The 27,404-nt window shown below is 44.2% G+C and overlaps 1 protein-coding gene across 1 annotated transcript; it reads right to left on the bottom strand.

Annotated features, from left to right (window-relative positions):
* Positions 1–1,102: 1,102 nt before the first annotated feature.
* On the bottom strand, positions 1,103–27,015 carry REL (REL proto-oncogene, NF-kB subunit). The gene is made up of 9 exons (XM_075707675.1): positions 26,879–27,015; positions 23,480–23,628; positions 18,925–19,016; positions 7,832–7,972; positions 3,776–3,880; positions 3,248–3,460; positions 2,835–2,903; positions 2,650–2,724; positions 1,103–1,991 (listed from the first exon to the last, which is right to left on the bottom strand). The coding sequence occupies exons 1-9, from the start codon at positions 26,996–26,998 to the stop codon at positions 1,204–1,206; spliced, it is 1,752 nt and encodes a 583-aa protein (XP_075563790.1). The 5' UTR covers positions 26,999–27,015; the 3' UTR covers positions 1,103–1,203.
* Positions 27,016–27,404: the final 389 nt, after the last annotated feature.

Below are 27,404 nucleotides of genomic sequence, written 5' to 3'. Positions count from 1 at the left end.
CGTTTGCTGGCTTGGTGGCTGGATTATTTTTTAATGCAAGTAAAAACTAGGAATCACTAAGGTTGGAAAGGACCTCTAAGATCCTTGGGCATCAACCCAACCCCACCATGCCCACTAAACCATGTCCCACAGTGCCATGTCTACCCATTTTTTTGAACACTTCCAGGGATGGGGACTCCACCACCTCTCTGGGCAGCCTGTTCCAATGCTTGACTACCCTTTCCATGAAGAAATTTTTTCCTAATATCCAATCTAAACCTCCCCTGACGCAGCTTGAGGCCATAGGATCTGAGCCTTCTTTTTAGCAGTCACTTGCATAGCAGGAAACTGCCAGGATACCTGAAGAAAGACTAGGTAGATGCTTCGGTGCAACATATTTCTGCAGTTCAAAATAACATATACATCACAGCTACACACACCCCCGCACAAAAAAAACTTCCAGAAAAATAACAGCATGCTCCATTCCTAAAGCAACAGGGCTTTGTCGTTTAAAAAAGTGCACTTTGGATGAAGTGCAGCAAAGTCCTTGCTTTCTGTTCATTCTTTTGTGCAGTGATTCATTTAAAACAGAGCTGGAGTACTTAAAAACTCAAACCTTCCGGTCTTTTAAAATATATCTAACAATGACATAGTCATTAAAAAAATTTTAAGAGTAAATTTGCCTTCAAAGCAAATGGAGTGTGGTGAAAGTGTGAAAAGAAATCAATGCATGATCCTGGTTTAGGAGAAGAGTATTTTCTATGAAAGAGGGTAAGAAACCTAAATCTTTCACGTAAGTTAAGCAGAACTTTAACTCTGTTAGGTGAGTCTGAACTAGAGTGCCCATGTGCAGGGTTTTTTTCCCTAACTTCTGTCCTATCAAAATTTAAATTTAATTTCCATAGCAAAAATGGGGTGGTTTTTAAACAATTTTAACCCTGTGAAGTATGTGAAGTTTTAACCCTTCTGAAGATGCCAGCTTTTACAGTCCCCAAAGGTAAGGAAGATTTAAGTGTTAACAGTTCCCTTTTCCAACAGCGTGAAAATATGTATACAAGGTACAGAGCCCCAAACCCTACTCCCACCTCTCTTCTTTACGGGCACCAGTCTTTGGGCTGTAATATTCTGAAAGAGAAAGCAGGGACTCCAGAAGGGTTACTCCTCTTCACACTGCCAGCCGTCTGAAAAGCTCTACGTACCTGCTTCCAGCCCGCCACTGCTGGCTCAATGGTTATAGCTTTGTAATATGTTATCTAATTGGAAAGACTGATAGAGCTCCTCAGCGTGGACACTGTCGGTGTCATAGTACTGGTTATCTGGAATGCTATTCTGATGGTTTGGGAGCGGGTTGGTGGATAGTCTTGATTCGCTTAAAACTTCTTGGTTTAGAAGACCGTAAACCGGATCACTGAAGTTAGCCTGCGGATTAAAAGGTGTGCTGCCCGGGGCTGCTACAGACGGGCAAGCCGGAGGCACCTGTTGGAGCTGCTGCCTGTGATTGCTTGCATTTAACACTGGATTATACTTTTTGAAGTTTATATTAGTGCAGTTCATGTCATCGGTCTCCATGTTCACGATGCTGGCTGCGGAGGCGCCGGCGGGATGAGCCTGGTGCGCGATGCTGTTACTCGAAACGCTCTGCATGTCTGCGGTCGACACCGCCACTGCTCCCATCCCGTTTGTGCTGCCAAAATTCCCGTAGAAGCCCGAATCCTTCTCATCGGGCCAGTTCAGAGGGTTGTCGTGGAAAGTTGAGAGCGAGCTGCTGCCCTGGGCGGCAGGCTGAGGCACATCTGCTGTGAAGCTGTTCTGCGGGTGCGCGTTGAGCAGGCTGCCGGCTGAAGAGGGGGTGCTGTATATCTGCTGCCAGCACGAGGAGAGCGCATCTTGCTTCCCTGGCCCCACCTGCGCAGGCTGATGGGCGACCTGGTTGCAGACGGGGTAGATCTGACTAGCGTTGGCCAGGCTTCCTAGCCCCGGCATCATAAGCGCGGGTGAAAACGCATTTGGTTCTATGGAAAGGAAAGACGTGACCGCATTTGAATGCCATTTTCTCCTCTTTTTTTTTTTTTAAATTACAAACGGTAAAAAGCAAAGCGAAGCCAGTGCTATCTTAGCAAGATTATACGTGCGTTTGCACTTTCGTACTTGCTTAGCTGCTCTCCAGGGTGGACCCTGGATTGCTGGACAGCAGCAAGACAGCTATCCACCTCACCCCGCTATGGCAAATGCCGAAGGCGACAGCTACGTTTAAGGAAAAAAACGATGGGTTTAGTTTGTACAGTCAAAAGTACCAGCATCCCACAGGAAGAAACCCTCAAGGGAATTTCGAGCAAAGAGGAAGAAAGGCCAGGACCTGAGTGTACGTTTGAAAGGCTGAGTATCTAAACACAGAGCAAATCTGTGTTCGTTATCGAAATGAAGGCTGAGAGCTAGCAATGCTTAAAGATGAAGAAGGTGTAGCCCTCTCCTGTGCAAAGGGGAAGTTGCAGCACGGCTGAGGCTTTGAGAAGAATCTGGAGGAAGAGGAGGAGGAGGGAAAGCAAGAGACCGGTCCTACTGCTGCCTTGGGAATATCAGTGCCCCCCTGAAAAGCACCCTTCCCCCCAGCAATCAGGCACTATTTGTTTCAAAGCGCTGTCGGATTGGGACATGCATGCAAAAAGCTACCTTTCTTAATCAGCTTCCCTTCCGGAGTGATAGCGGGGAACGGAGCTACTTTGGGCCTCTCTGTCGCATTGGATCCTGCGATGGAAGAAAGCCTTAGTCTACACTGAAGATTTGGCTTTTACAGAAAATAACTCCATCTAAACGTAAGCTCACTCAAACACGAAAAAGACAAATATTTTCCTTACCGCAGTCCTGTATGAGCTTTTGCCAAGCCAATGTTGATCTTTGCCTTTTTGCTTTGTTGCCATATGGATCTACGGAGAAAGGAGTAGAGGGGGAAAAGCGTTAAGTTTCTCTTTGATATAATTAGTAAAGGAACTTTATAAAACTTGTACTAGTGGCCTCTAACTGCGGTAAAACATATATAAGAAAAATATTTCAGACGTGACAGCACTAACCCAGACAACATTATTAACAGTGATTCTTGGTACTTTCATTGAAAGGGGGAGCAAACTGACTATCGTTACGTTTAAAACCCAAAAGTCTACTTTGTAGAAGTGGTGTTGTAGAATTTTTACTAATTAAGCTACTGTTTATTATTAACCCGAGTTCTGCACCGATAATGGCTTTTCAGAAACTCAGCTAATGGGAACCATACCCTTTTCATCTGGGAGGTATCTGAAATCCATAGGTTCGCTGACTTCCTGGTCTGAAGGTCGTCGCAGCTGCATCTTCACCGTCACGGGCTCGGTGATGTCTTTGAGAAACGGTGGCGTTCTGAACACAATTGCAACTTGACGGTGAACGTCAGCTTGTGAGAAGGAACCTTTGGCCTCCCAGTTGTCCAAGACAAATCTGACTTCTATATCATCTAGCCCATTAGAAACAGAACATACTTGTTAAGCTGAAAACTGAAAACTTGCAGCCGGAAAAAAGGGGGAAGGGGAACAAAGAAAGGAGTCTGACTCGGAATTCAGATGCAAAATAAATGGTTGGACTTTAAAGGCACTGAGTGTCTTTCAGAGCTGCTGAGAGCCCTTGAACCTGAAAGCCATTCTGCCCGGCTATAAAACCAGAGCACTTACACGGGAGCGTGGAGAAGGGCTTGAGTTCCCCAGCTAGGAAGTGGTAGCATCAGCCATTTGGAACAAAGGCAGGGGAAAGAAAAAAACCTAGCCAAGATTACCTTTTTGAACTTTGTCACACAGTAGAAATATTTCGTCTCCTCCTTTTACACTTCCACAGTTCTTGTTCACGCGACAGATTCGTAATTCTGCTGTGTTGGGAGCTCCTGGAAACAAAGAGGCAAATTTGATGATAAAGAAATCCGGTAACTTTGTCACTATGGAAGAAGCGGTGCTGGGAGTTAAGGCACATGAAGGGAAGGCAAACAGCTGGAGGAGCGTGACACACCCCGAAATCTGCACTAAACAAGTCACTCCGTACAGGAAATTCGGAGGTGGGGCTTGACATTCCATAATCCTACAGCCCTTGGCCACGCATCTCCAAACACAAAATACCAGTGCAGCTGTGCTGCTTACTTCCCAACTACTCTAGAGTAGTCTCAAAATACTTCCCCGAATGACGTTACTGCGCTCAGCACCGCTGCCCTTCAAGCTGCAGAATTCAAAGCAGTTCTTTGAGGGACTGATTACCTGTTACAGTCACGCTGCTCTGGAAAAAGCTGGGCTAGCAAGTCAAGAAAATTCCCTTCTCTGAGTATCAGACATGTTTGGCCATCAAACCGCTCCTCTGTTACGCTCTCTAGGTGTTTGAGAACAGGTCTAGGAGTCTTCACACTTTCATGCCTTTACTCAGGGTAGCAGATTTCACCCAGAAAAGCTCAAAATTCAACTCCAAGCTGTGGCTTAACGTAGGCAGCACTCAACGATCGTTGCAGATGGAGAGCTGCCCTGTGCACAATCTCTGCTAGCATCGTATGTCGTGCTAAATTAACCACCCCCCCCCCCCCCCCCCCCCAAGTTTGCACACTGCAGCCAAACAGCCTGCTGGCTACGGGGCACGCGTGCGGGACGGAGACGAGCACTGCCTGACGCTGTCCGGCCCCGTTCGGCAGCGGCAGCTTTCCTGCAGAGTAAATACGGACAGGAGACTACTGCAAGAAAGAACAGCCCCCTTGGAGCTTTGTGGGCTATGGTACAATTTATTTAAAAGGGCATTAGCGTCACAAGATAGTGATTCAGAAGTAACAAAGAACAAATTAAAAAAGCCAGACTTGAAGAACTCTCTGGAATTTTGAGTTCACCCCCTGTGCCTATATGCTTGATAGTTTTAAGTACGTGAGCACATGCCAATTTTAAGACACCATCTTCATTTAATGCACAAAGTAACTGATGCTCATTTTTCTGCTACTGTCTGTGACCATATTCATAGTTTACTGCACCCTCTTCCACCCCTGCAGTCCCAACAGAACAAAACTACACTGTGCCATGATGGCCTCTCATCTTCTTACGCCAAGACAGCAACTCCAAATGTATCTAAAACAGCTGGGAGGATCTGGCTGGTGCTGCTTTGTGACCCAGAAACCCACCCTCCTACCACCACCACCACGTGAGGCTCCACCACCACAGGCTCCCTGTTCCAGGCACAGAGATGAAATACAAACCCAAAGCTCATGATGTCACCCTCAAAAAAAAAAAAAAAAAAAAAAATCAATCTACTTTAGACTCTCAGTTTGAGTCAATTCCTGCCCAATCTTTCATGGTACTGTACAGGTACGCTGTAGCACAACGCAGACTACGCTTAAAACAGAGCTCCTGCTAACCTCAGGCCGGACCCCAATTACGTAGTTACTATCTGCAGCTACTACCATTATTAGGAGAAGCGGGTGCTACAGCCTCATTTACTACATGACACATGGCCACTTCATTAGCTGAATGAATCAGAATCTTTGAAGGGAGGGGAAACAAAACAAACCCAAAACAGCACAGGATCATATGATTGACAGCGTCATTGTGCATTTTTCACAGGAAGGGTAAATTAAGAATGGCAAGGAGAAGCCTAATTTTACCTTTGTTTCACTTCTGTATGCGTGAATGGCACTCGGTGTCTTTTTAACAGGTTTCTGGGAAGCTCTCGTAGGCTGGCGTTTGCCGGTTTGTCTTTTTATTTTAAAGGGGAGTTTAGAAGGGAGGATAAAGGGAAGAAACGCAAATGCCAGCATACGTGGACGTGCCGCTCTGCTGGGGGCAGGAACACCGAGCTTGGCAGTGGCCTCAGAGGGAGACGTTCTCGGCGGCCGCTGTCGCGCCACGCTGCTTCCCATCTCTCTTCCCCCGTCGCCTCGACTCCTGCCCCATTCCCGTTCCTGCCCCCCCAAAGGCACGTCCCTGGCGGTAACAAATCCCTAGAAAAACGAGCTTCTTGCCAAAAATCACATTGCTTTCAACAAGGGCAGAAAAACATATTCTCCCTAACCTCATTTCTTGGAAACGGTAAGCTGCTTTATCTGACTCTTCCCAGGAGTCTTCGACATGGGAGGAAACGCAACTTGGGAAATTTCTGTTCAAAACCAGTTAACATATTAGCAGCTGAAAACAGAAGCTGCCTGTGATACTGAATTTTATACACTTGCAGTCTCTGCTAAGGCGATTGCCTCTGGATTATGTTCATATTATTCGCATGTATCACTACTATCCAAAGCAGGTGGAGACTACAAAGTATTAGAAAGTGAAGAAAATACTGGATTTATCATGTGCAAGCTGATTTTCAGAAAAGCTCTGAATACCTTTTTGCTCCTGATCCGGACAGATCTAGGAAAGCTTGAAATGTAACAACCTAGGATTTCCAAGCCCATTGTACCGTACAATTTTATCTTTCATCTAAACTTATAACCTGACCTTACGCAGTTCTGTATGACAGCGCAGGTTTAAAAAGGCTAACATTTTAAAAAGAAATTCAGATCCAAAACTGCTGTTCCAGACAAGAGCAGCATAATTTTTACGATTTGTGGTTGCACTGTTTTATTTACACCGCTGCTATGTTACATGGAGGATTTTAGACACCTATAGTATATCAGAAGCTGCCCACGTACACCCACACTAAAAAACCAAGCTTCCCCCACCACACAGCGATCTGTCATTTCGGGAGCTTAGCAAAGACTGACGTCAATCAACGCAGGCGAGTAATCATGATTTGGCACATTTCTAAATGGCATCTGAGACATAGCTGCAAATCTTGTACATCAATTTTATCTCAACCCTAATTACTTTAGTACTACAAGGGTTCTTATACCACAATGCACACAGTTCCAACTTCAAGGTAATTCTAGAAGAGAGTCTAAAAAGTCTCAAGAACACCTGAGTTCATATTCAACTTTTTCATAGTAGTTGTGCCCACATCAACACAATTTTAATGTCAACTTTATAAAACACAGACCTCATTTTCTTCAGTAGTTTTGGCTAAAGTAATGACCTTAAATATTTAGCACGGAAATACTTTCACTGCAGAAATAAAAACCACTGCCAGAAAGTTTCCAATTATTAAAAGCTCTTCTGCTGTTCTTCTCCAGGAGAGAAGTCCAGCAGACGGTGAGGGCTAAAACACTCAACTGCAGTGACCTGCCGAAGCCATGCGGAAGTCCAGTTTTGTGGAATGTGGAAAACGGTGCCAAGAAGGGGTGTTTCACCTACTTCTGCACCCTCCCAGAGCACGATCAAACATTCCCCCGTTACCTACCCATATACTGAAAATAGCAACCGACCGGGATACAAAAGGGATATATAAAAGCATTAAGACAATTTCCCGCTGGGATAAATCTCTCTCTCTCGTCCTGTCCCTGAGCCCTCGCAAGGCAAAGGCAAGACTCCTCACAGGTACAAACAGGCTTTAGAGGACCTCCCTGGAAAACAGATCAGTCTTACGGCAGCCATCCGTCTCACTACTACTGATTTTAATCGCTTGGCACGTCAGGAGCAGGCCTTTCCTTGCAGTCGTTGCTGTGATATGGGAACAAGGGCTGAAAAAGCACCCGTGCGCAGTTCACGGACGCAACGGGCAATTCTTACTCTGGTCCACCAACGCTTCACCCCGGGATTATCTTTTGAGTATGTGCGCGCTGACTCGCCATGCGTTAGACATGCATCTAGCATGTCCCGAGCCACAGAAGTGACCCAGAGGACTGGCAACACACCTCAGAAACTGGCCTGGCATTCTTCATCCCCAGCAAAAGAGAAAAAAGCAAAAGGAAAACAAATACACATCGGACTGAGTTGGTACTTACTGTTGTCATAGATGGGGTTGGAAATCAAAGGAGGAAGAGCTAACGTGTAGTTGCCGTGTTCGTCGGGGAGGAAGGCTTGGAAGCAGAGGCGGACGACATTGAGATCGTACTCATCGATGTTGTGCAGCTGTTCTTCAGGCACTGAACAGCGGAAGGAAAGACAAGACCGAGGTTTAGTCATCAACACCAGCAGTAATTCTTTAACAAACTGAGGATGAATCTCCACCGGTAGAAGAGATGGTGTTGCCACGGCAGACAGAACATGCCCACAGGCCCTGCTAGCTTTACAAGGGCTGCATAAATAAATCCCTTGTACACAAGAAATGACAGAGAAGCCTTTAACGCTTTCCCTTCATCAAACAAGGCTAATCTGTCCTAGTCCTCCAGCCGTTTCTTGCGTCTGGTTTCCTCATGTTGCCTTCCAGACCAGTTTCATTTATCTATAGTTTAAAAGTCATTCCCTGGACTTATTTCTCTCTCATTTGTGCATGATAAAATTTCCAAAATTAATGCCGCTGCCAAAGAGAAATCTCTCAATACAAGCAAGTCCTAGGACGTAGCTGAAGATTATCAGCAGCACTGAGAGACTTCTGCTATATGATATCATTATTTTCCTCTGGAAACTGAGATGGAAAAATAATCAGAAGGCAAGAGTGAAGCCGAAACACCACCAACCATCTCCCCCCTCCCATCACCATCTGTGTCACTTCAGTACCTTTGAGAACAGCGATTAGCAGTGTCATTAGGATACAATTTCGTAATACAACAAGCAAACCCTTGCTGGAAAGGATCTGTTTCCTTATGTATTCCTCCCAGCATAAAACACAGTAACGCATAACCCAAGCTCAGCATTTCAGTTGTGCTCACTCTTTCACTTATTTTAATTTCCAGACGTAGCACCTGGGATATCATCACTGAATGGTTCACGTACTCCTGGCCTAATGGGTGATTCTGGGAAAAGCAGCCCTCTGAATTCGATGCTTTCCTTTAAGGTCTGACATTAACTATTATGTTGACATTCAGTGCTAGCAAAATGAGAAACTGATTTAATTTCATTTAAGTAGAAGTACTGATAATTAAAATCATTTAAAGCGGCTCTCTCTTCCAAAATTGTTCCAAGCAGCAGTTTAGCACGGTTAGATACTCCTCGCAATTACCTAAAGCGAACATGTGCCAAGTCAACAGATCACAGCCTCTCAAGTTCACTCCTTCCCCTGCCCTTTTAAAGGCCTCTTGCAAGAATAAAAGATTCAACGTGCCCACGATAAGAAGTCTGGGCATCACACTGTACTGATTAGATTGCAACGCCCTGACGCCCTGACCTTTAACGTTTATCACTGGGTTGGTCTCCACCCTGCTGTGAGTGGGATTCCACAGTGCCCACTTGAATGATTTCTTCCTTTCACCTTTTAATAGTGTGAAATAATACATGCACGGAGCTCAGAATACTTTCCAACGGCATTTTTAGTCTTTCTTGTGCTCTGAATATCTCAGTTTCTCCTGGTCTCTACTGTAAAAAGAAACCAAATCACCTTTCCCTTTTGAAAGTCCATGACCTGCAATATTTCAAGACAAATACATCAGCGAGGACAAAACTAAGCCGCAACTACGCATATAACTTCAGAAACGCTGGTGCCCAGGGGAGTTCTGCCAGTGTGCACCTTGCATCTTGGCAGCTGACTGTATTACCAGGTATGCGGAGCGAAGTTTTATAATTTAAGGTACTTCATTAGCTGACCTGCTAACTTAACAAAACAGGATCTTTAGAAAACAGGCTTGGAGCATACAGCTATTCAGCCTAACTCAGCTTTGCCAGACTCCGCAGCCCGACTGCCTTCTGATACGGCCTGATTTAGAGAATAAAAAAAAAGCACGCTCTCTAGATTGCACCTTGCAGAAGGGATAAGCAGAAGAGCAATGCTACTTTGCTCCCAGCAGCTCAGGTGATTCTAATCCCTGCTCTGACATCACGGCCAGCAGGCAATTAGCTCCCAAGGAACTCTCTGGCATCAAGGCTTGCGTTTGTGTCTTGTATTAGCCACTGGTGATCACGTGGATCCAGCCAAAGAGCCTGAGCAGTAGTCAAATTTCAAACCTCTTAAAGTCAACTCAACGTAGATAGAATCCAAGGATAAAATCGGGATCTGGCTTTTGAGTCTGAATCAAAAGTGAGGACTCTGTGGTTGTGCAATCAAGTCTCTCTCTCACAGGTTAAAGCAGCACCGGTCCTGCGCCGTGTTTTCCACAGGTGCAGCAGCCTCCTCCTCAGAAACAAGTAATAGCAGACTTAAAGCTTAAGAGAACGCTCTAAATGCAAAAATACACTAGATGTGGAGAAAATCGGTAATGCTGATGTTCAAATTGCGTCATTTCCTATACTATGAACTTTCTCAAATTCCCAATAAATGCTTAACTACCTGATACAGGAAAGGTGCGGTGCGCCAACAATTGCGAGAAACAGAATTGCTGCATACAGCTCACTGTATTACAGCAAAAGAACACTGCTCCTAATTTGCATGTTCTTAAAAATGATTTAATACAACTAAAAAAAATCTGTAGTTTGAAAGAGGAAGTGCTCAGTCAAGACTGATTCCTCTTGGGCTATTTTTAATCAGATGAGAAGAACATAGCAGAGCAAAAAAGGAGAACAAGACAGCTGCAACTCCATCTTGTGATGGCATGCTTAAAAAATACAGAGAGGCTAGGTTCCATCTTCGTGTAAAGAAGCACATTTCATTCCCACCTAAAAGAGAATCATCCAAACAAAATAAAATGTTGTTGTTTTTAACAAACGTCTAATTCTGCTCCCTCTGAAGTCAATTTGAGAGTAGCCACTAACTTGAACGGATGCTGGCTTACACCTTAAGAATATTAAAAACAAACAAAAAGGAGGCAGACAAACACACTGACTAATGCCTGGAGTATGGCCACACGGAGGATGGTCGTGTCATTCGGTGTTATTTCACTGACTTCTCTACGGAAGGACAACAGACAGGGTTAAACCTGACAAACCTGAAGTTATTAAAGTTAAGAAACACTGTTAAAGATTTTGGGAACAGAAAGAAGAAGGGTAGCCACTCCATCAACCTGCGCAAGCTCCACACAGGCAGCTCCACTAAAACCAGCGACATTACACACGTGAAGTAAAAAAAAAATTGCACGACACAGTGTGTCGGGAGCAGATACGGTTAAAAAAAGGCTCGAACATGACACACGAATAAAAGGAAGAAGTACTCTGTTTTTGGCAAGAGTTCAACTTCCTCTTCTGACTGCTTCTCGCTGTGTGGTACCACACCTACTGTCTTCATACGAATCCAACCAAAAGAGCTGGAATCCAACCAACAATCTAGGTATGCTCCTGTGATGGCCCAATCTAATAAAGAACCTAGCCTTAACCTGGCAGAAATTTGTTTTCCGTAGTTATCTATGCAAACAGGAGTCTATGAAGGAATGTTTATAAGTACAGCTCTTTTACAAGGGGAAGGAGAGCGTTCAAAAGTAACGCTTAGCAACTCAAACACATAGAAATGCCAATAATATTTAAAAAGAATTAAAATGCTAAGTCAATTATGCTGCCAAAAAAGATCCATGAAAACACCACCATTGCAATGGCAAAAGAAAACTAACCCCACTCACCAAGATTCTGCTAATAGGATTTAAAAACTGGTATCTAGGGTTAAAATCAAACCTGGGGAGTATTAGCTGTTCAACCTAAAAATAACCAGTAAATCCTTTCTTTATAAATCTGTTTACAACTCTACTGAAAGAAATGCTGATTCCCCAACTTAAAAAATAATCACCTTTGAAATAATTCTCTAATCCATTATCCACTCTCATGGGAAGAGATGGATATTGTCCCAGTGTGGGCACAAAAAACACCCCACGCAAGCTAACCCATGAACTCCCTCCAACCTGAGCTGGCTCTTCCGAGCAGCTCACGGGACACAGGCGTTAGGTTTGGGCTGGCCCCGTCTCAGACATTTATGTTGCTGAAATGCAGAGATGCCCCGCTTGGCTTCTGGGCTTCTACTGAATAAGAGAACTTCTTGGATTTGCTTCTGTAACACAAAATTGGAGACTTTCTGGGTCCAACCCACCAACACGCAATTCCAAGTTGGGGCACAAAATTAAAGATGGCAATAAGATCAGGCCCCCCTGTTTGTTCCAGTTTATTAATTTCAATTTTTTTTTTTTTTTACTATTTTAGCGGTCTTCAACATCCAGAAAGGCTAATAAAATACCATTTATCTGATGAAATTACTGGGGGATTAAGGGCTCTGTTTACTCATAAGGTGATGCTGCAGGGAAAGTGAAAGTTTATTCTGAACACTGAAGAGAAATGATGAAATGTTTTGGGTTTTTGACTGATAACGCGATACCTGATTCAACAGCAGATTCCTCACACACAGCCCTCCACCCAACTTCTAGACTAATGATGTCAGAAACTTCTGGAGTGGGTGGAGTTGGAGGTACTTTAGCATCTAAGCTTAACCTGCACGGAAACTTCCAGAGCAAATGATGTGGTGTGACACATTCAGCGAGGGCTACGCCGAGAGCACCAGTTTACCCCGCAAAGGGACGTCTTGTGACCTTCCCTTCCCAACGAGGGGCTGCAGGGGCATGTGAGCCACGCTCGATCTCAGACAAAGAGAATGACCTCCCACAAACAAAAACACTTCACCAAGGAGACCGCTCGGGCACGCGCATCATTAATAATCACGATGAGCTGTATTCTTGCCTTTTCTCTTACGCAGATGATGGTTTTTAATTTAGGGATATACTTGGAGCTCAGTTTCATTTAAGCAATGACACAGAGGTGGTTTGCCTCAAGCGTTTTGCTCCCGGAGCGCACAGACACCCCCCTTAGCCCTGATACCGACCGACCACTTTAACCCAGCCTACGCCAGAGGTTTTGCTCTACAACGCTGGCTCTGCCTGACCTTCATTGCCAGCACTACTCTTACGCTGGGACTAGCTCTCACGTGACGAGTCAGATCAAGGAACTGGTCCAGCTCCAAGCTAACTTGCCAGAAGAAAAGAGGAAAAGGCTCGTTTTCAGGCAGCCGGTTCCCGTGAGCTCTAGCCCTGGCGCAAGGGAAATGGTGGAAGCAGGCGGACGCAGCGAAAGGAAGGACGGCCCCTTCCAGCGCCGGTGCCGATTTATGCCAGGCTCAACCAGTCAGGGAAATGGGGTGCAAGTCACGAGTCCCCCTCGGTGCCTGGGAGGTACATTTCAGATCCAATTTACTCGCCCCAGCCTACGTCTGCACCGCAGCCACAGCTGTGGCTGTGTCCCATATGTGACTGGAGCTATATGACAGCCAGCCTTAGAAAAAAAGCCTGTGTTCAAAAAACGGGTAGATGTGGCACTTCGGGACATGGTTTAGTCTAGTCTACCCTTGATTGGCTTAGAGTAGACTTGGTAGTGTAGGTTAATGGTTGGACTGGATGGTCTTAAAGGTCTTTTCCAACCTAAACGATTCTATGATTCTATGAAAGAACTACAGCAGGCTGGTAACACGGCACCCGCTACATTGCCCGAGTATTTGAGTGGTGTCTGCTGTAGCCCAACCCTACGCAGCTAAAAAGGATCTCACCAGCTAGTTTAATGCTGCGTTTGCTGTTTCCAAGTGAGCTACAACCGCACTGGTGCAAAGAACAGAGCAGATGTCCTGGTGTGCTATTTGTCCCTTGCTGTCAAAAGCAGAATATTGTGCTCTCTCTGTACCTGGGGTTCAGCCACTGGACACACAGTACTGGATGATGGGCCAGGTTGTTCAGCTACACATCCAGAGGCTTAATACCATCTACTGGCACTTGCTGAGAGGTAGAAGCTGGGAACAAGGGGAGGGAAGGACCTTTGCAGCACTATGTTTCTTCTCCCGATCCACCCCCATGCCTGGTTCATACCTCTGCGATCCATGGAGGGGTAAGTTTCAAGCAATTCTGCAGAAAAAAGAAACCTTTGCGCGTACCTATGAACACAACATGCATCAGCAACGCTCCACACTTTTAAAAAAGCAAAAACTCAGGGGGTTGATTAGTGCAAATGACTGTAAAATTCCGATGCTAACCTACAGTCAATAAGTGCCCAGACTACTGTGGTTCCATTCCCCTGTTTTACAGAAGAAAGGAGCACAGGGAAGGTGAATGGCCCAGCCTGACACAAAAGCCAAGGGATGAACTGGGAATACAAATAAAAACTTTCAAAATTCAGTCCTTCCTTTGTCTAGACAACGTTTCTCGGAATCTGGGTTCTTTTCCTGTTTTAAGTTCAATCTGAAAAAGGTAAAATTGGAACAGATTTACGTGAATATCTCCATCAGCCCCTGTACATTTCTAACACATTTATTAGCAGTTTCTGTTTATAGTACAAAAAAAAGAAGTCAGCATTTTTTGGGTCTCTATTTGGTAATTTTCCTTTTCATTTTTAAACAATTGAAAAGCAGCTGTCCTTTAGGTCAATATAAAAATTTCAGCATAAACAGCAAGATGCATTTGCATGAGGAACAAAAGGCTTTCCAAAGGTAAAAGCTAAAGTCGTGTTATCATCAGAACATTTAGCTTTCCTCAAGTGGACTTGCTCTGTGCCCCTTAAAAAGCTGACAAGTCTCGCTTACCAAGATTTTCAGCTTGAGAATTTAGTTGGGGGGGGGGGGGGAAATGTTACACATTTGTTTCAAATTAACAACAGAAGTTTAACATTTCTTTTAACATCCGAGGCACTCATTACAGAGGACTCCGACGCTTTCCACTTTCGAACCATTCCCAACTCCTGAATTCTGGCCAAGAGTCGTCTTTCGGTTCGTCATATTTTGCTTATTTGCTCGCTTGCGTAAGCCGTGGCCCGATAAGCCCCCCTATAAAGCAGGCGCTCCCCTGCAGCAAATGGGCTGGAGTTGGGGGGGGGGGGTCCTGGCCAATTCGGCGCCGTGGGCGAGCGGTGTCAGAGCAGAGAGTGGGGGGGGGGGGGGTCTTACGAGCGCAGCCGCCAGCAAGGGAAGCTGCGGAGAGGGTGACTGCGTGCGTGGGTGGCAAGCGAGCGCGACCGGTGTGGGGACGAGCCCGGGCGCGGCGCGGAGGCGTGCAGGGGGTGTCGTGGAGACTGTGACGAGTGCAAAGCCAATGCGGGGTCAGCCGCTCGCGGGCGGAAAGGGGAAACGGCAAAGGAAAGACTGCGGAGGCAAGCGGAGCTGAAGTAGTTGTGGGGTACAGGGGAGAGCCTAAAAATTAATTGCCTATTAGCAAGCGCAATTACAACGGAACAGGAACCCTAAGCGTATGTCAAGCTCCAGGGAAAGCCTGTTTATGCCCTCTTGATCAACAGCCTGAAATTTGGCAATTCTCTGGGCTTCTCACTTTAAGGCAAGTCTATGGTTTTCATGCTGTCATCCATTTGGCTAGGAAAAGGTTAGTCCTCTGCAATAGTTTGCCAAGTACAGTTTTCCCCTAAATTTAAAGAACGCATTTAGGGCTTTTCCTCATTGATAATTAACTCCAGTTGTCATTAACTCAATTGTTGTCTCTATGTCAAGTCACACCCACCCACAAAAGCTCTTAACTCAAGACTGGCTCTTCTTTTAATTTGAGTTGGCTGTACATCAGACAGTCCATGGAAAGACAAGGATATGGCACAACTCAACAGCTACTAAAAGAAAACAAACACCCTAGAAAGCAGACATGGACCAGCTCCACTGGAGGAGTAACTCTGCTCCTTGGATGCTGTGCTATTTATAGCATCACCATGCCAAGGAGTCCTAGTTACATGTTAGGCTGCCGCTGCGCACCATTGCCCTGGCACGCTCAGGAGCAAGAGGCGAAAGAGGTTTCTAGAATCGTTTAGCTTATTAAAGGACAAAAAGATACAGGATGTACCTTGTGAACACAGCGGATCACGAACGCGTCCAGAGACGGTGTGGAAACGGCAACTCCCTCAAACAAGGCGAACGCAAGAGGAGCAACCTGAGCGCAAGGCACCTGATTTGCATCCTCGTGAACGCACGCAATTTGCACAGCCTGTGCTGAACTTAACAAGGGATAAATGCTGCCAGCCAACCGTGGGGAATTCATAGTGAAACAGCCTTACAGGTACACTTGCAGAATGACTCGGATGCAGGCAGCTCCAGCTAGGCATGCGGGCATGATCTGCAAACACCGACTTCTAATCATCCAGGAGTTCAGAGGTAGACATCAGTTGCTTCAACAGTATAGGCAAGAGTGCTGGAAAAGCCATCTTAAAACCCATACATCCTGACCAAACAACCTCCTACCGCTGCCGATTGTGACCCTTACTCAGTCTGCGTCCATACCGTACGCTGGAAGGCGTGGAGGATGGATGACACCCCCAGAGAATTTGTGTTAGGGCTCACTCTCCCTTTGCCACCCCAGTTGTCTGTGGCAGCTGGGCCTCCCTGGAAGACGACGGCCCCTTTACACAAGGAAGTTTGGAACGCAACCTCGTGGACCCACACCTTGCTATGACTTCATCCCTCACTGACAAGACAAGTAATACATATGCTGGCAGGCTGGAGGCATTCTGCATCTGTTAATAGGGTCAATGCTGAACCTCTGCCCCGAAAGGAGACTCGGGACAGGGACTGTTTGTTCCAGAAGAAGGTGGGGAAAAAAAAGAAAAAACAATGAACACACAAACACCCCGAAGGCTAATTTTCAGCTCCGTGAAATTTCTTTTATGATGTTCGTACGTGAAATGAGTAACGCTAACTTGCGACCTGCTTAGAGGATGCACCTAACTCCGAAATGTCTCGAAACAGAAAAGTCAGATGCCTTTCTGAAGACACATAAATAAAGCACAACGCAGGATGGGTACAGTACAGCCTGTGCAGTCTTGGAGAATGTAGTAACACTCTTCTGACCTTAAAAACCAAACTAAATCCGTACATAAAACTTTCAGTCTCATCAAGCAGCAAACGTTACGGTGACTGCTGCTAATGAAACACTGTTTTGATCAACTAAGTACACATATAAAAATATTTCTGTCGCTAATCAGGTTTTATTAGACCTTGGTCCTATGCCTTTCTGGCCTCTATGTAGCGTGGGACTGCCCTGGAGCGGCTGGAGGCCATTCTTGGGCGGCTCTGCTTTGTGCTGACACGTTAACAAGTGCCAAAAGGCAATTACGCAGGCTGGGGATTGCCAGCGGCCCCTTCTCAGCACAACCCCTGCCGCGAGCAGGGTGCTGCCCTGTGTGTCACCCAAGCAAGGCTCTCCTCTGCTGCTGGCCCGGTGGAAAGCAGCCCAGGATCTGCCCTAATGCGACCAAGCGCAACCTGCCGCGCTCGCCCCAAAATGATTAGCGAATTTGGAGTTACGTGCCAACCGCTGTAAAAATCTACTGTCGAATGATTTGGGTTAAACATGTCTTCACTATTACACTCAGCAGCGCAAGGGACAGAGCTAACTATGTGGTTGCTAAAGTTTCTTTGGTGAAATACACGTACAGAAAGGGATTTTATCATGTTCTTTTACTGCACGACATCAAGAGAAAAACTCAACTCATTTTTTATTTATGGAGTAAAAGAAAGCCAAGAGGGATGAACGGAAGAGTTCCCCTTTTTTGTTTGAAATCAAGGTAGAGCTGGCTGAGTCAAGGTAACATCATTAAAACTCTTAAACTGTTTAAATTGTGCTGACGGACTAAACTCACGTAAAAACAGATGCTGTGGTGTGCATAAATTATCAAAACCGGGAAAATTGTTTGGACAGACTATTAAGACCATCAGCTTGACTCCAAACAGCTGTTTTAAAAATTAAGAAACTGATCTAAGATGTTTCTCATTCTGTAATAAGTTCAACATGCTTCTTTTTGTCCCGGTTCAGGACAAAAGCAAAGTATGTTTTTTGAAGCTAGCCAGAAATCCAGCTCTCAACTCTCCGAGAAGGGTCTTACCTGAATTTAGCAAGACTTCTGTGGGTATTAAGAAAAAAACCAAACACTCAAAAAAACCAAACCAAAACCCACAGTATTTGAAAAATCTCCGAGCTCTTGCCACACTTAAGCAAATACATAACTGCATTCGTAATAATGCTTAGCTAATAGCTCAGTGAGGGGTTTATGCTTTTCACCCAATTCCCCCCAGCTGTGCCTGCATGCTGAAAGTGTTGGTCCCGCTCCAGCTGGCCCTACAATTTTCTGCATGTTCCCCACTCCCTCTGTGCACCGAACTTGGCAATTATGTGGCTGTGAGATGAGTTGGTTTAGCAAGCTGATCTGAGGGGAAACCAGTTCCCCCCCCCCCCCCCCTTTAATTTTCTTTTCTTTCTGCAAGTTGGTTTTCCATTGGAGCAACTTGCCGAGTCCTTTCACCGTGTTGCCGCACAGCCTCTGTGTCTGATGTGAGGCAAGTGGTAGGAGTGCGTGACCAGGGATGGAGGGAAGAGCAGGATGACTCTTTTTGAGAGCAGCCCACGGGATCAGCTGTCATATAAAAGGACAGCCCGTGGGTAGGCCCTCACAGGTGTGGTTCTGTAGCAACACAACTTGCCTCAGATTTGACTGAGGCCAAGGCTCCTCTGGACCTCCCGAGTGCCTGTACCTGCTCCCACGCTGTAAAACCAAGCGAGGGGAAGCTCCAAGGAGTCTGTCAGCTCCCTGAACTGGCTGGCTGAGGGGTCACAAACACCAGCGTCCCAACAAGAGAAGAGATGGGCCGGTGGCAATCTAGATTTATATTGCTTTAGGTTGTTGCAGAGTTACGCTAATTCAGTCTTTCATTCTCATAGCTGCCAAAACTGGGGAATCTCATTCTTGAGATACTCGTAGAAATTTCCAGGGAAGGTTGCTGCTGCTATCCCATTGCTTCTGTCCAAGCAGCAACTCACATTGCTGCTGGGGATTAAAAAAAATTTAAAAAAAAAAAAAAAAGAAAAAAGAAAAGGGGCAAGTATCCAAATAGACTCATCACGGCATGACAGTGAGGAAAGACAAGGAGGGACACAGAAGGGGAAGAGTGTTTCTCAAGGAAAAAAAAAAAAGATATTATGGGAAAAAAATAAAGCTCCACCATAAAAGCAAAGGCAGGCCAAACACAACCCCACCGCCCTGCAAAATGAGCCGGCTAAGTTCTACTCACCATTGAAAGGGTTAATCTTCTTCAAGATTCGTGAAGAAATTGATTCCTTCAGGTCTTTCTTCTTCACACACTGAATGCCCAAATTCTGAAAACTGAAGCACATGTGGCAGGGTTTCAGCAACTAATAAAATCTTCAGCGTAGAATATTAAATCAATTATTTGATGTTGACTAGTGTGATAACATACAATGTATGAAATGAAAAAAAAAAAAAAGCAAGCTTATTTTGAGAAGGATGTAAAAGATCTGAAAAGCAAGGATGCAGTTTTTTCCAAAATAAGAGCAGAAACAGAAGTGAAAAATACTAAAATAAAATCCCAAAGAATTTACATTCTTTATTAAGAATATATATTTCTATATTAAAAATGGTTAGGCTGCAGTAAACCTATAGTGATTAAAAGTTAAACCCTCAATTGCAGGTAATTTAAAGTGACAATTATTTTTGTTATCAATAAACCTGCTGATATGCATTAGTGAAGGATTTGCCCTCCTGCTTTTATCAGGGAATGTGAATTTCAAACGCTATTTTAAAGGTTTTCTGAAGCAAGTCAAAACAGGTTTTTAAATCTCATGTAGTTATGGAAAAGTTCTGAAGAGCTGCAGCTCTTCCTTATTTGCATAAGAGCACAGGTCACCCCAACGCAGGAGGTGGGGGGAGTCCCAGGCGAGCTGACTCTTTCCCACATGGAAAAACCATGACATCATCAAAGCTGAGTGGATGTAAAGCAGGAAGTAACCAAAAAAAAAAAAAAAAAATTATTAAAAAAATAAGCCATGTTTCACAATGATACAATAAGCTCAGAAGATATGCCTTGCCAGCAGGCATTCTTCTCCAAAGTACCAGCAATTTCCCTTCCTTTGTAACTCCACAACAGCTCTTTGCCTAAAAACCACCTTAATGCACCTAAAGATACTCCTTGTTCCTGCCAACACTCTCAAAAAGAGTTCTGCGTTTCCCCGCTCTGAACAAGACTATCCTAGCATGATGTGAAGTTTAATTTCCTTCAACTGCCTCGCTTGCGCCCAACACGCTCTATTCAGAGGTTCCCAAATCCTTTGCAATCAGGCTCCGCTTCCAGAAGCTTTACTCACTGGGGGAATGCATAAGCTGCCTTTTGAACCTGAACTTGATACGGTGACCTAGAGGAAAATAAAAGGCAGTAGCATCTCCTAATTCCCTAAAGCACTTTGGCTTCATATTGTGGCTACTGACAGTCAAGATTTGTACTGTACCTTGATGAGCAATCCTATTTCTATCTTCTCTTGTAGGTAGGACTTTTCTTAGGGCTTGATCACAGCACGTATTGCTTTTTCCAACCCCCAAAATACCCACTGTATTCCACAGATTCAGTTCGAAGCACGCTTAAAGTCTACGAAGAGGCCTGATTCCGTACGATATCCGCCTGATTCCGTACGATATCCCCAAATTGCCACCTGGCAGTCCCAGGCTCTCCAGCCATCCACCGTAAGTTACAAATACCAAGCACGCACATACGCAGAACCGGCCTCGAACAAAAGCTCTACCCAGCTATGCAGGGGCCGACAGCCATTACGCTGCACCCTTCAACCGCTGTGAACGAAGCCTCTCATGGAGAGAGGCTAGGCTTTTAAGCACCCCGTAATTCTCAGATTATAAACGCTTTCTTAAACACGGGCTGTCACAGTGAAAGTGTCTATTTAACTATCGCTAAACAGAGGGCCGGATCAGAGGAGAAACCATCGAGAACCTCAGCAAGGCCGTGGGGTTTCACATCAACGCTAGCTGACAGGAAGCAAGCGAGATAACGAGAAGAGAGAGGGAGAAGTAGGAAGAGAGAAAAAAAAATTATAAGCATTCTAAAAAAACTATGATATCATCCATGTAGAGAGACAGCAAACTAGGAAGTAAAAATCTGAGTATACAGGTAGTCACACAAGCTCCAACATTCATATTTTCGCCTTGATGTTCTGGCCAGGGAGGGCTCTGATCAAGTTTAGGCAGCAGTACAAAGATCATTATACCACAGGCAGAACATAACACTTTGTTCAACCTACATGGGGAACTTTAAACAAGCAGAAAGCAGAGTAATTACCCAACCAGCCCAAAATCTGGGATTGCTAATTTCAATTCTGGAAAGAACAAACAAACAAACAAACAAAAATTTGGATTTTCGCTCTGTTTGGGATGCTCAGCAAGAGTAAACAGCCAGAACCACTACCAAGAGAGGACATCTCCTGCTCACTAGTATTGTTATGAGGCTTTTCTCCAACACGGACTCGAAGAGAAGAATGTGAAGACTGAGTCACCAGCCACAAAAAGGAAAATGACTTTAAACATCCAGATCCAATTATGGATTATACTGTTCTTTCATCTTAACGCAACCGATGATTTGTTAAAAAAAAAAAAAAAAAAAAAAAAATGAGTGTACCGATGCTGGAAACATTTCAAAGAGAATGTTTCTAGCCTCCTCCCATCAGGATCTCTGATGTGAAGCTCAGTTGAAGCTTACAGTTTTGCATTATCAGTCAAGTGGAAGTAGCCCACTTACTATTTTGTAAGAAACCGGGAGGCTTACAACCTAACGATACTGAGAAGAATTGATGGATATAGCAAACAACGACAAGCGCCGTAAGTGAAATGGAGACACAGCGTTATGGCAAAGAACAGGTTTTGATGCACGCACATAATGGAGATGAAACCAAAATTTGCAAATAACTTCTTGCAGAGTATTCCAATGCTTTTTGGCATTACATCCTATAATGGCCTCTACAGGCTTGCCTTGTGCTTACACGCTTAACCTTGTGCAACAAAATGCCAAGAGGAAAAACAAACTTATCAGCGTCCTCCTGCAACCTGTGAACGTAATACGTAAGGAGAAAGGGTGTTAAGCAATCAGGATTTTTGCTTTGGATCAGAAGGCACAGAGCTGAGAGCAGGAAGTAGGCAGACATCCTTTGACCTTGGTTGGGCAAGGAAGCTTGATTCGAGAAGACAACGGAGAAGCGGGTGAATGGATGGTCAGAGGAAGGTGCAAGGTCCCTTAACAGTTTAAGATATTTGCAACTGCCTTTTAGACAAGGTGAAGGGGAAGTCTATTTGCAGGGAAGCCAATGAGGATGAGGTTACCACAATCAAGATGGAAGGCAAGCACCTGAAGGGACAGCCCTACCTTTCTAGAGAGGTATGACAGCGGAGCGGGGGAAAATTATAGGACTTCCATTTACTAATCCTTTCCTACCATTTGCCAATTAGGACAGCATTGTGAACAGAGCTAAAAACAATAAACTAATAAAATTGTTAGCATCTGTAACAGCAGAAGACAGTACAGTCAACACGCTACGTGCCACCTGAATAGATTGCAGCACATTCATGATCACTCGAGCCTGGGCGGTATGGTGAAGAAGCATCTCCACTATTACAACTGTTTATTTCACCATCAGGCAATCACCACCTTCAAACAGACTGTGTCTTCAGTTCTCTCCCTTTAATAGTGTTCTACTGACTAAACCCACATAAATATGGAGTAATTTCACTAACATCAACAGAATCACATCAGCCTGAGAGAGAGCAGTGCGTAAGAGCTACTTATACAGTGAAATATTTACCTTCTTTACTTCCCAGCTCAGTTATGTTTACCCCAAAGCAATAGCCTACTTCCAGATTTACTACATTGCAAACTGTGAACTACCAACAGCTTGTCAATTCTAAATTCCCCTCTCCAGCAATAATCACTCAACATTTGTTGCAGTTTACTCTGCTTTTGCTCTATTACCTAAGACTTGGTAAACTTAGAGGAAATGCCATCAAGTACAATTGTATTTTAGATATTCCTAACATCCTGCTGAATAGCACAGAGAAGCACCTCTCATACAAAGCCTGAATTTTCCTTATTGTATCTACAAGTAGATCCTTCCCTGGCACACTTGCTCTACAGAACTGGTCCCGAGCAGAATCTGTACTTTTACTCAAAAAAAAAAAACACAACAAACAAACAAACAAAAAAAACCAAAACCCCAAACAAACCCCAACCCAAACAAACAGCAACAACAGTGACAGCTACTAACATTTCTGGATGTGTCACAACCGTTATCTTCTAAATGACACGATACTCAGCCAGTGCAAACTTTCTCCACCAGTTTCCAGAAAGTCCCAATATAATTCCCATGGAAGACGTGACCTTTCCTAATCACTGTGAAGTACTAATTCTAATGTTGCTGTTACCCATTCTGTTAGTCATCATTTTCACGTGTAGGAGTAAGAAGTGTTACTGAACGAGGCTAAAAAAAGCAAACAAGTGGGAGAAAGGAAAAGGAAACAGGCATCAGGAGAATGAACAAAGGAAAGAAAAGGGTGATAGTGATAGGAAAAGAACAAGACCAAAGATGAGTGCGTGAAGTCTTGAAAAAAGAAGGAAACACTTCAAAGAGAAGTTGCCCTCTCTCTTGAGACGGATTAGTAACCTTCAGCAAAGACAGCATACTAATTGCCCTTTTAATCACTAGTCAGAGTTTTAAAACATAAAGATTAGCAAATCACTTGCATAATTAATCAAACTCCTAAGCAACACCATTACTCACGACAGGACTCGCCGTTCTGGCCCAAACTCTGCTTCGTAGTAGCCATCTCTGCAGTCTTTTCCAACCAGATCATGAGGGTGTGGCTTGTAGGGTTCGTTCTTTGTTACCAATGTAGTTCTTATTTTGACTTTGCCAAAATAGTTCAGAATCTACAAAAAATGCGAGATATTTTCTACATTTTAGATACCACAGCTAGTAAAGTCCCCACATATAACAGAAAACATAATTTATCCTAAAATACGCTTCGGAAGAAACACCACAGCTAAGAAAATGGCATTATTGCTTCATAAAAGCCAGGACCATTCATTAGTTGTGTTCATTCCATTTCAGTTCTGTTCATTTTAACTAAAAACCCAACTGTTCGGCAAAATACTTGAAAAGTAACTTTTTTTTCAAAACTGTATCTCATCTATTTCAGAAAGTAAAACAACATACTTCACCTGCTAGTTTTGCCAAAGCAGCTGGTTATTTGTAATGATAAAATTTCACTGGTGCCATTATTTGACATTCAATCCATTCAGTTCTCTTAAACTACCCTACTGCAAGAATGCAAAGGAAGTCCAAACTCTAAAGAATCTTTTTTTGTTTTTTCTTTCCTCTTTTTCTTTTTTTCTTTTTTTTTTTTGGCTGGAGGTCTATTGCTTCACCGTCTTACCAGGGCTCTTTATACAAATTGAATTCACCCCTGTGCAAAAGGCCAGAGGTAATATAGAAGCTTAGACCTAAAACAGCTTGTAATGCTGTAAGACCAAATGTAACAGGACATATTTCATTATTGTCTCTAGCTTCGCAACGAAAGATGCAAAATTCTACATAGGTGACCACATACAAACGCTTACTGAGGGACAGGTCTAGCTCCAAAGATCTTAGGGAAAAACTCCTAAAGCCTCAGGGATAAGGATATATTACCTGTGCATGGAACACTAAGTAGTGAAAGAGAATCTTAACAGATACAGCATGACATAATCCCCTATGAGATTTCTGTTGGTTTTGTGTGTTTTTTTTTTTTTTAATTAATTCTCAGATGAATATTCAATCTTAGATTCAAGAAGGGGGGCACTGAATTCTCAAGCTCCTACTAGAGCCTTCACAGCAGTCGTTGTCAGCCTAATTCAACACACGTTTCTCAGATGCAGAAGTCTTCCCTCATGCTGATGGCTACCAGTGAAGTCAGCAAGGGTTGTGTGGGTGAGTGTAAAACAAAAAAAAAAAAACACCACCCAAAAAAAACCCAGTTTGGCCTAAATTGTTTGAAGCATAACAACTTGAAAGCAAATACAAGACTGGCTCAGGCACACGTTTGTGCAGAGGCGAGCTCTCCTCCTCCACTTCCCCTGCCCTGTAACTAACTGTTCCTCTCCTCCTTCAGCCCTTTCTTTCCTCCTCCTGAGACTCCAAGGATCCACCATATATCCTTTTCAGATGATACCTCAAACCTCTGACTTGACCTGTGCTCTTCTAGCTTCCATCATCTGTTGGCTTCGTCAGTCTCCAAGTTGGCTCCTTTCTTGCCCTTCATACAAGCCACCATTACTTTTTGCCCTTAAAATAAAACTTCCACCACTCCTTCACCTTCAACTATTACATCATTTCTCCCTCATTTCACACCCAGTCCCTTGAACTTGAAGCCTGATCTAGCCGCTTTTGATTCTCCAGTTCCTCCTTGATGTTCTTCATCTCAACCGCATCATGAAATTTAATCTCTTCCTGGCCTCTCTGCTCTCATCCTCATTGATGTTTCCATCTCTAGAGGGGACTCCCCTAGCAGCTAATCAGCACTAAAGCCTCCTACGGGCTTCAGGGAGGCAGGAATTCACCTAGAAATCACCTGCTATCGGTAACAATCAGCTCTGTCATCACCAGTCACCTTTAAAAAAGAAAAAACTATGCCAGGACTGCACGGTCACCCACCATGTCCCATCTTCCCTTCGGGTTCTGGCTGGCCTTCATGTGCAGCGTAGTCCAGGCTGCTCAGCTTGTGCCCTGACACAGCCTTAGGCTGAGAGTCTGAAAGTATTTACTCTTGCCAGCAGCCTACGTAGTTCCTTGTTCAATTGGTAGAGTGCTGAAAAAAAGAGTCTGGCAAGATCTCCGTTTCCTGCATTCCTTAACCAAATCTGGCACTGTGATAGTCAAGGGGGGGACCCTCTTGTTTGCCTTTTCCCTTAGTAATTCTGGCTTCAGGGCTAGACCAGCTTCCACAGTTGCTTTATGTAGTAGAGGCTCACTGCCAATGCTATGTTTCTCAAACTCTCTCTCTTTTTGAAGAGCTTTTATGCCTCAGCCTAAAACATCTCATACTTTTCAGAGTTCACGTCCTCTGTATCTGTTCTTTTCCTGCTGTGATTCCAAAGAGTCCATCTTTGGCTCCACTGTTTTTTTTTTAATACTTGCACCCACTGCAAACACAGATACACAGCTTCTGTTCCTGGGCACTGGAACGTACTTCAAGATGGCAAGTACTTGTAACTTCCCATTTATAGTTGAGCTTTCTCTTCTAATCTAACCTCTGAAAGATTTTCTCCAAATCAGAAGAGCTCAAGGAAACACTAGCAACTTAAACTTCAAATAGGAGACCAGAAATTCTCCTCCCTTACCCTACCTGTCTAGGGTCTCTGACACATTCCTCTGTCCCACATGGGAAAGCTACTGCCAAAGTGCTTCCATTCCACCTCTACTGCCTGTATTTTTGTCCCTGCTTTGATCACAGCTGCCAGGGCTACTCTGAATCCCTTCATTCTGGATTTCCCAACCTATCCATAACGCAACCACCCAAATTGTCTTCACTGCAGGTGCTCTGACTACATAATTCCCCTTTCTCAGCTCGTTTTTAAATTCTGTATCCCCTTCTGACTTCACATACTTCATGGTAGTTTCTTTTGCAGAGCCTAATCACTGAATCACTGTCTCTAAGTCACTTTCTTACTTTGCTCACTTGTACAAAGTGCCGCCTTTCATTTTGCGCCCAGCAGCTTTTCAAAGCCTTTTCAGATTTTGTACACAAACTCCTTCAAAGCCCTCCCAAAAGTCATACTGCAGTCCAAATAGTAAAACCAAACCCAAGTCACATAACTAAGGCACCAGAACAAATGTGCATACAAAAAAGCTAATAATGAATGATTCCCAGACAATGAGTAACTTGACCGAATTCCCTCTCTACCAGCACCTTGTTAACTACCCCGACACCTTCTCCTCTTCTTGTAAATTTGAAAGAAAATCTTTAATGACTAGGAGCAAAGAACTGTTTTTCCACTCTGTTGCAACTACATTTGCATGCCAAGGAAAGAATAACAGAACATGAAATTAAAAGCATTTTATTTACTGCACCGAGTGCAACGCATAGCTACAGCGTGATGTTAATGCGGGCAATGGTAATTCATGGATAAAAGCGGTATTTACCTGTATGGAAGGGAACGTCTTATTGTTTTCAGTACTGTGTTCTCCTGGAATGCTGCCTGCTGATCTTCCCTCACATTTGTATCTGAAACGCATGCCCCTTTGCCTGGGTTGTTCAAACATTTCAATGTAGGGCTCAGAGCCACCTTAAAACCAAAACATTTTCAATGTTAGTACACGGTAGGGCTTAACAAGCAGCAGAAGATGTAAGAATTAGAAAACCCAGACTCTTTGATTGATAGGACCATCTTTCCACTTGGTCTACCTTCTCAGACAAGCTACCCTTCTTCTTATGTGCATGCACACGTCAAAGGTGGGGGTGAGGGGAGAGATTTTAAATGAAAGGGACCAGATTTTAAATGAAGCCTTGAGTATCAATGCCATCTAAGCAATTAGCAAAGGATGCCCTCCCCTCCATCTCACCTAGAGCTAAGCTGCTTTTAGCTATTCAAGAGTATGTGTCTGATGAAAGAGGATTTTATAAAACAGAAAACAAATCATTATTTTGCAGGAATGGTTGATATTTTTA

Source organism: Pelecanus crispus, chromosome 3 (assembly GCF_030463565.1).
Source record: "Pelecanus crispus isolate bPelCri1 chromosome 3, bPelCri1.pri, whole genome shotgun sequence".
Classification (NCBI taxonomy): domain Eukaryota; kingdom Metazoa; phylum Chordata; class Aves; order Pelecaniformes; family Pelecanidae; genus Pelecanus; species Pelecanus crispus.
The sequence above is the reverse complement of the archived record's forward strand: the minus strand, read 5'-3'. Positions and strand labels throughout refer to the sequence as shown.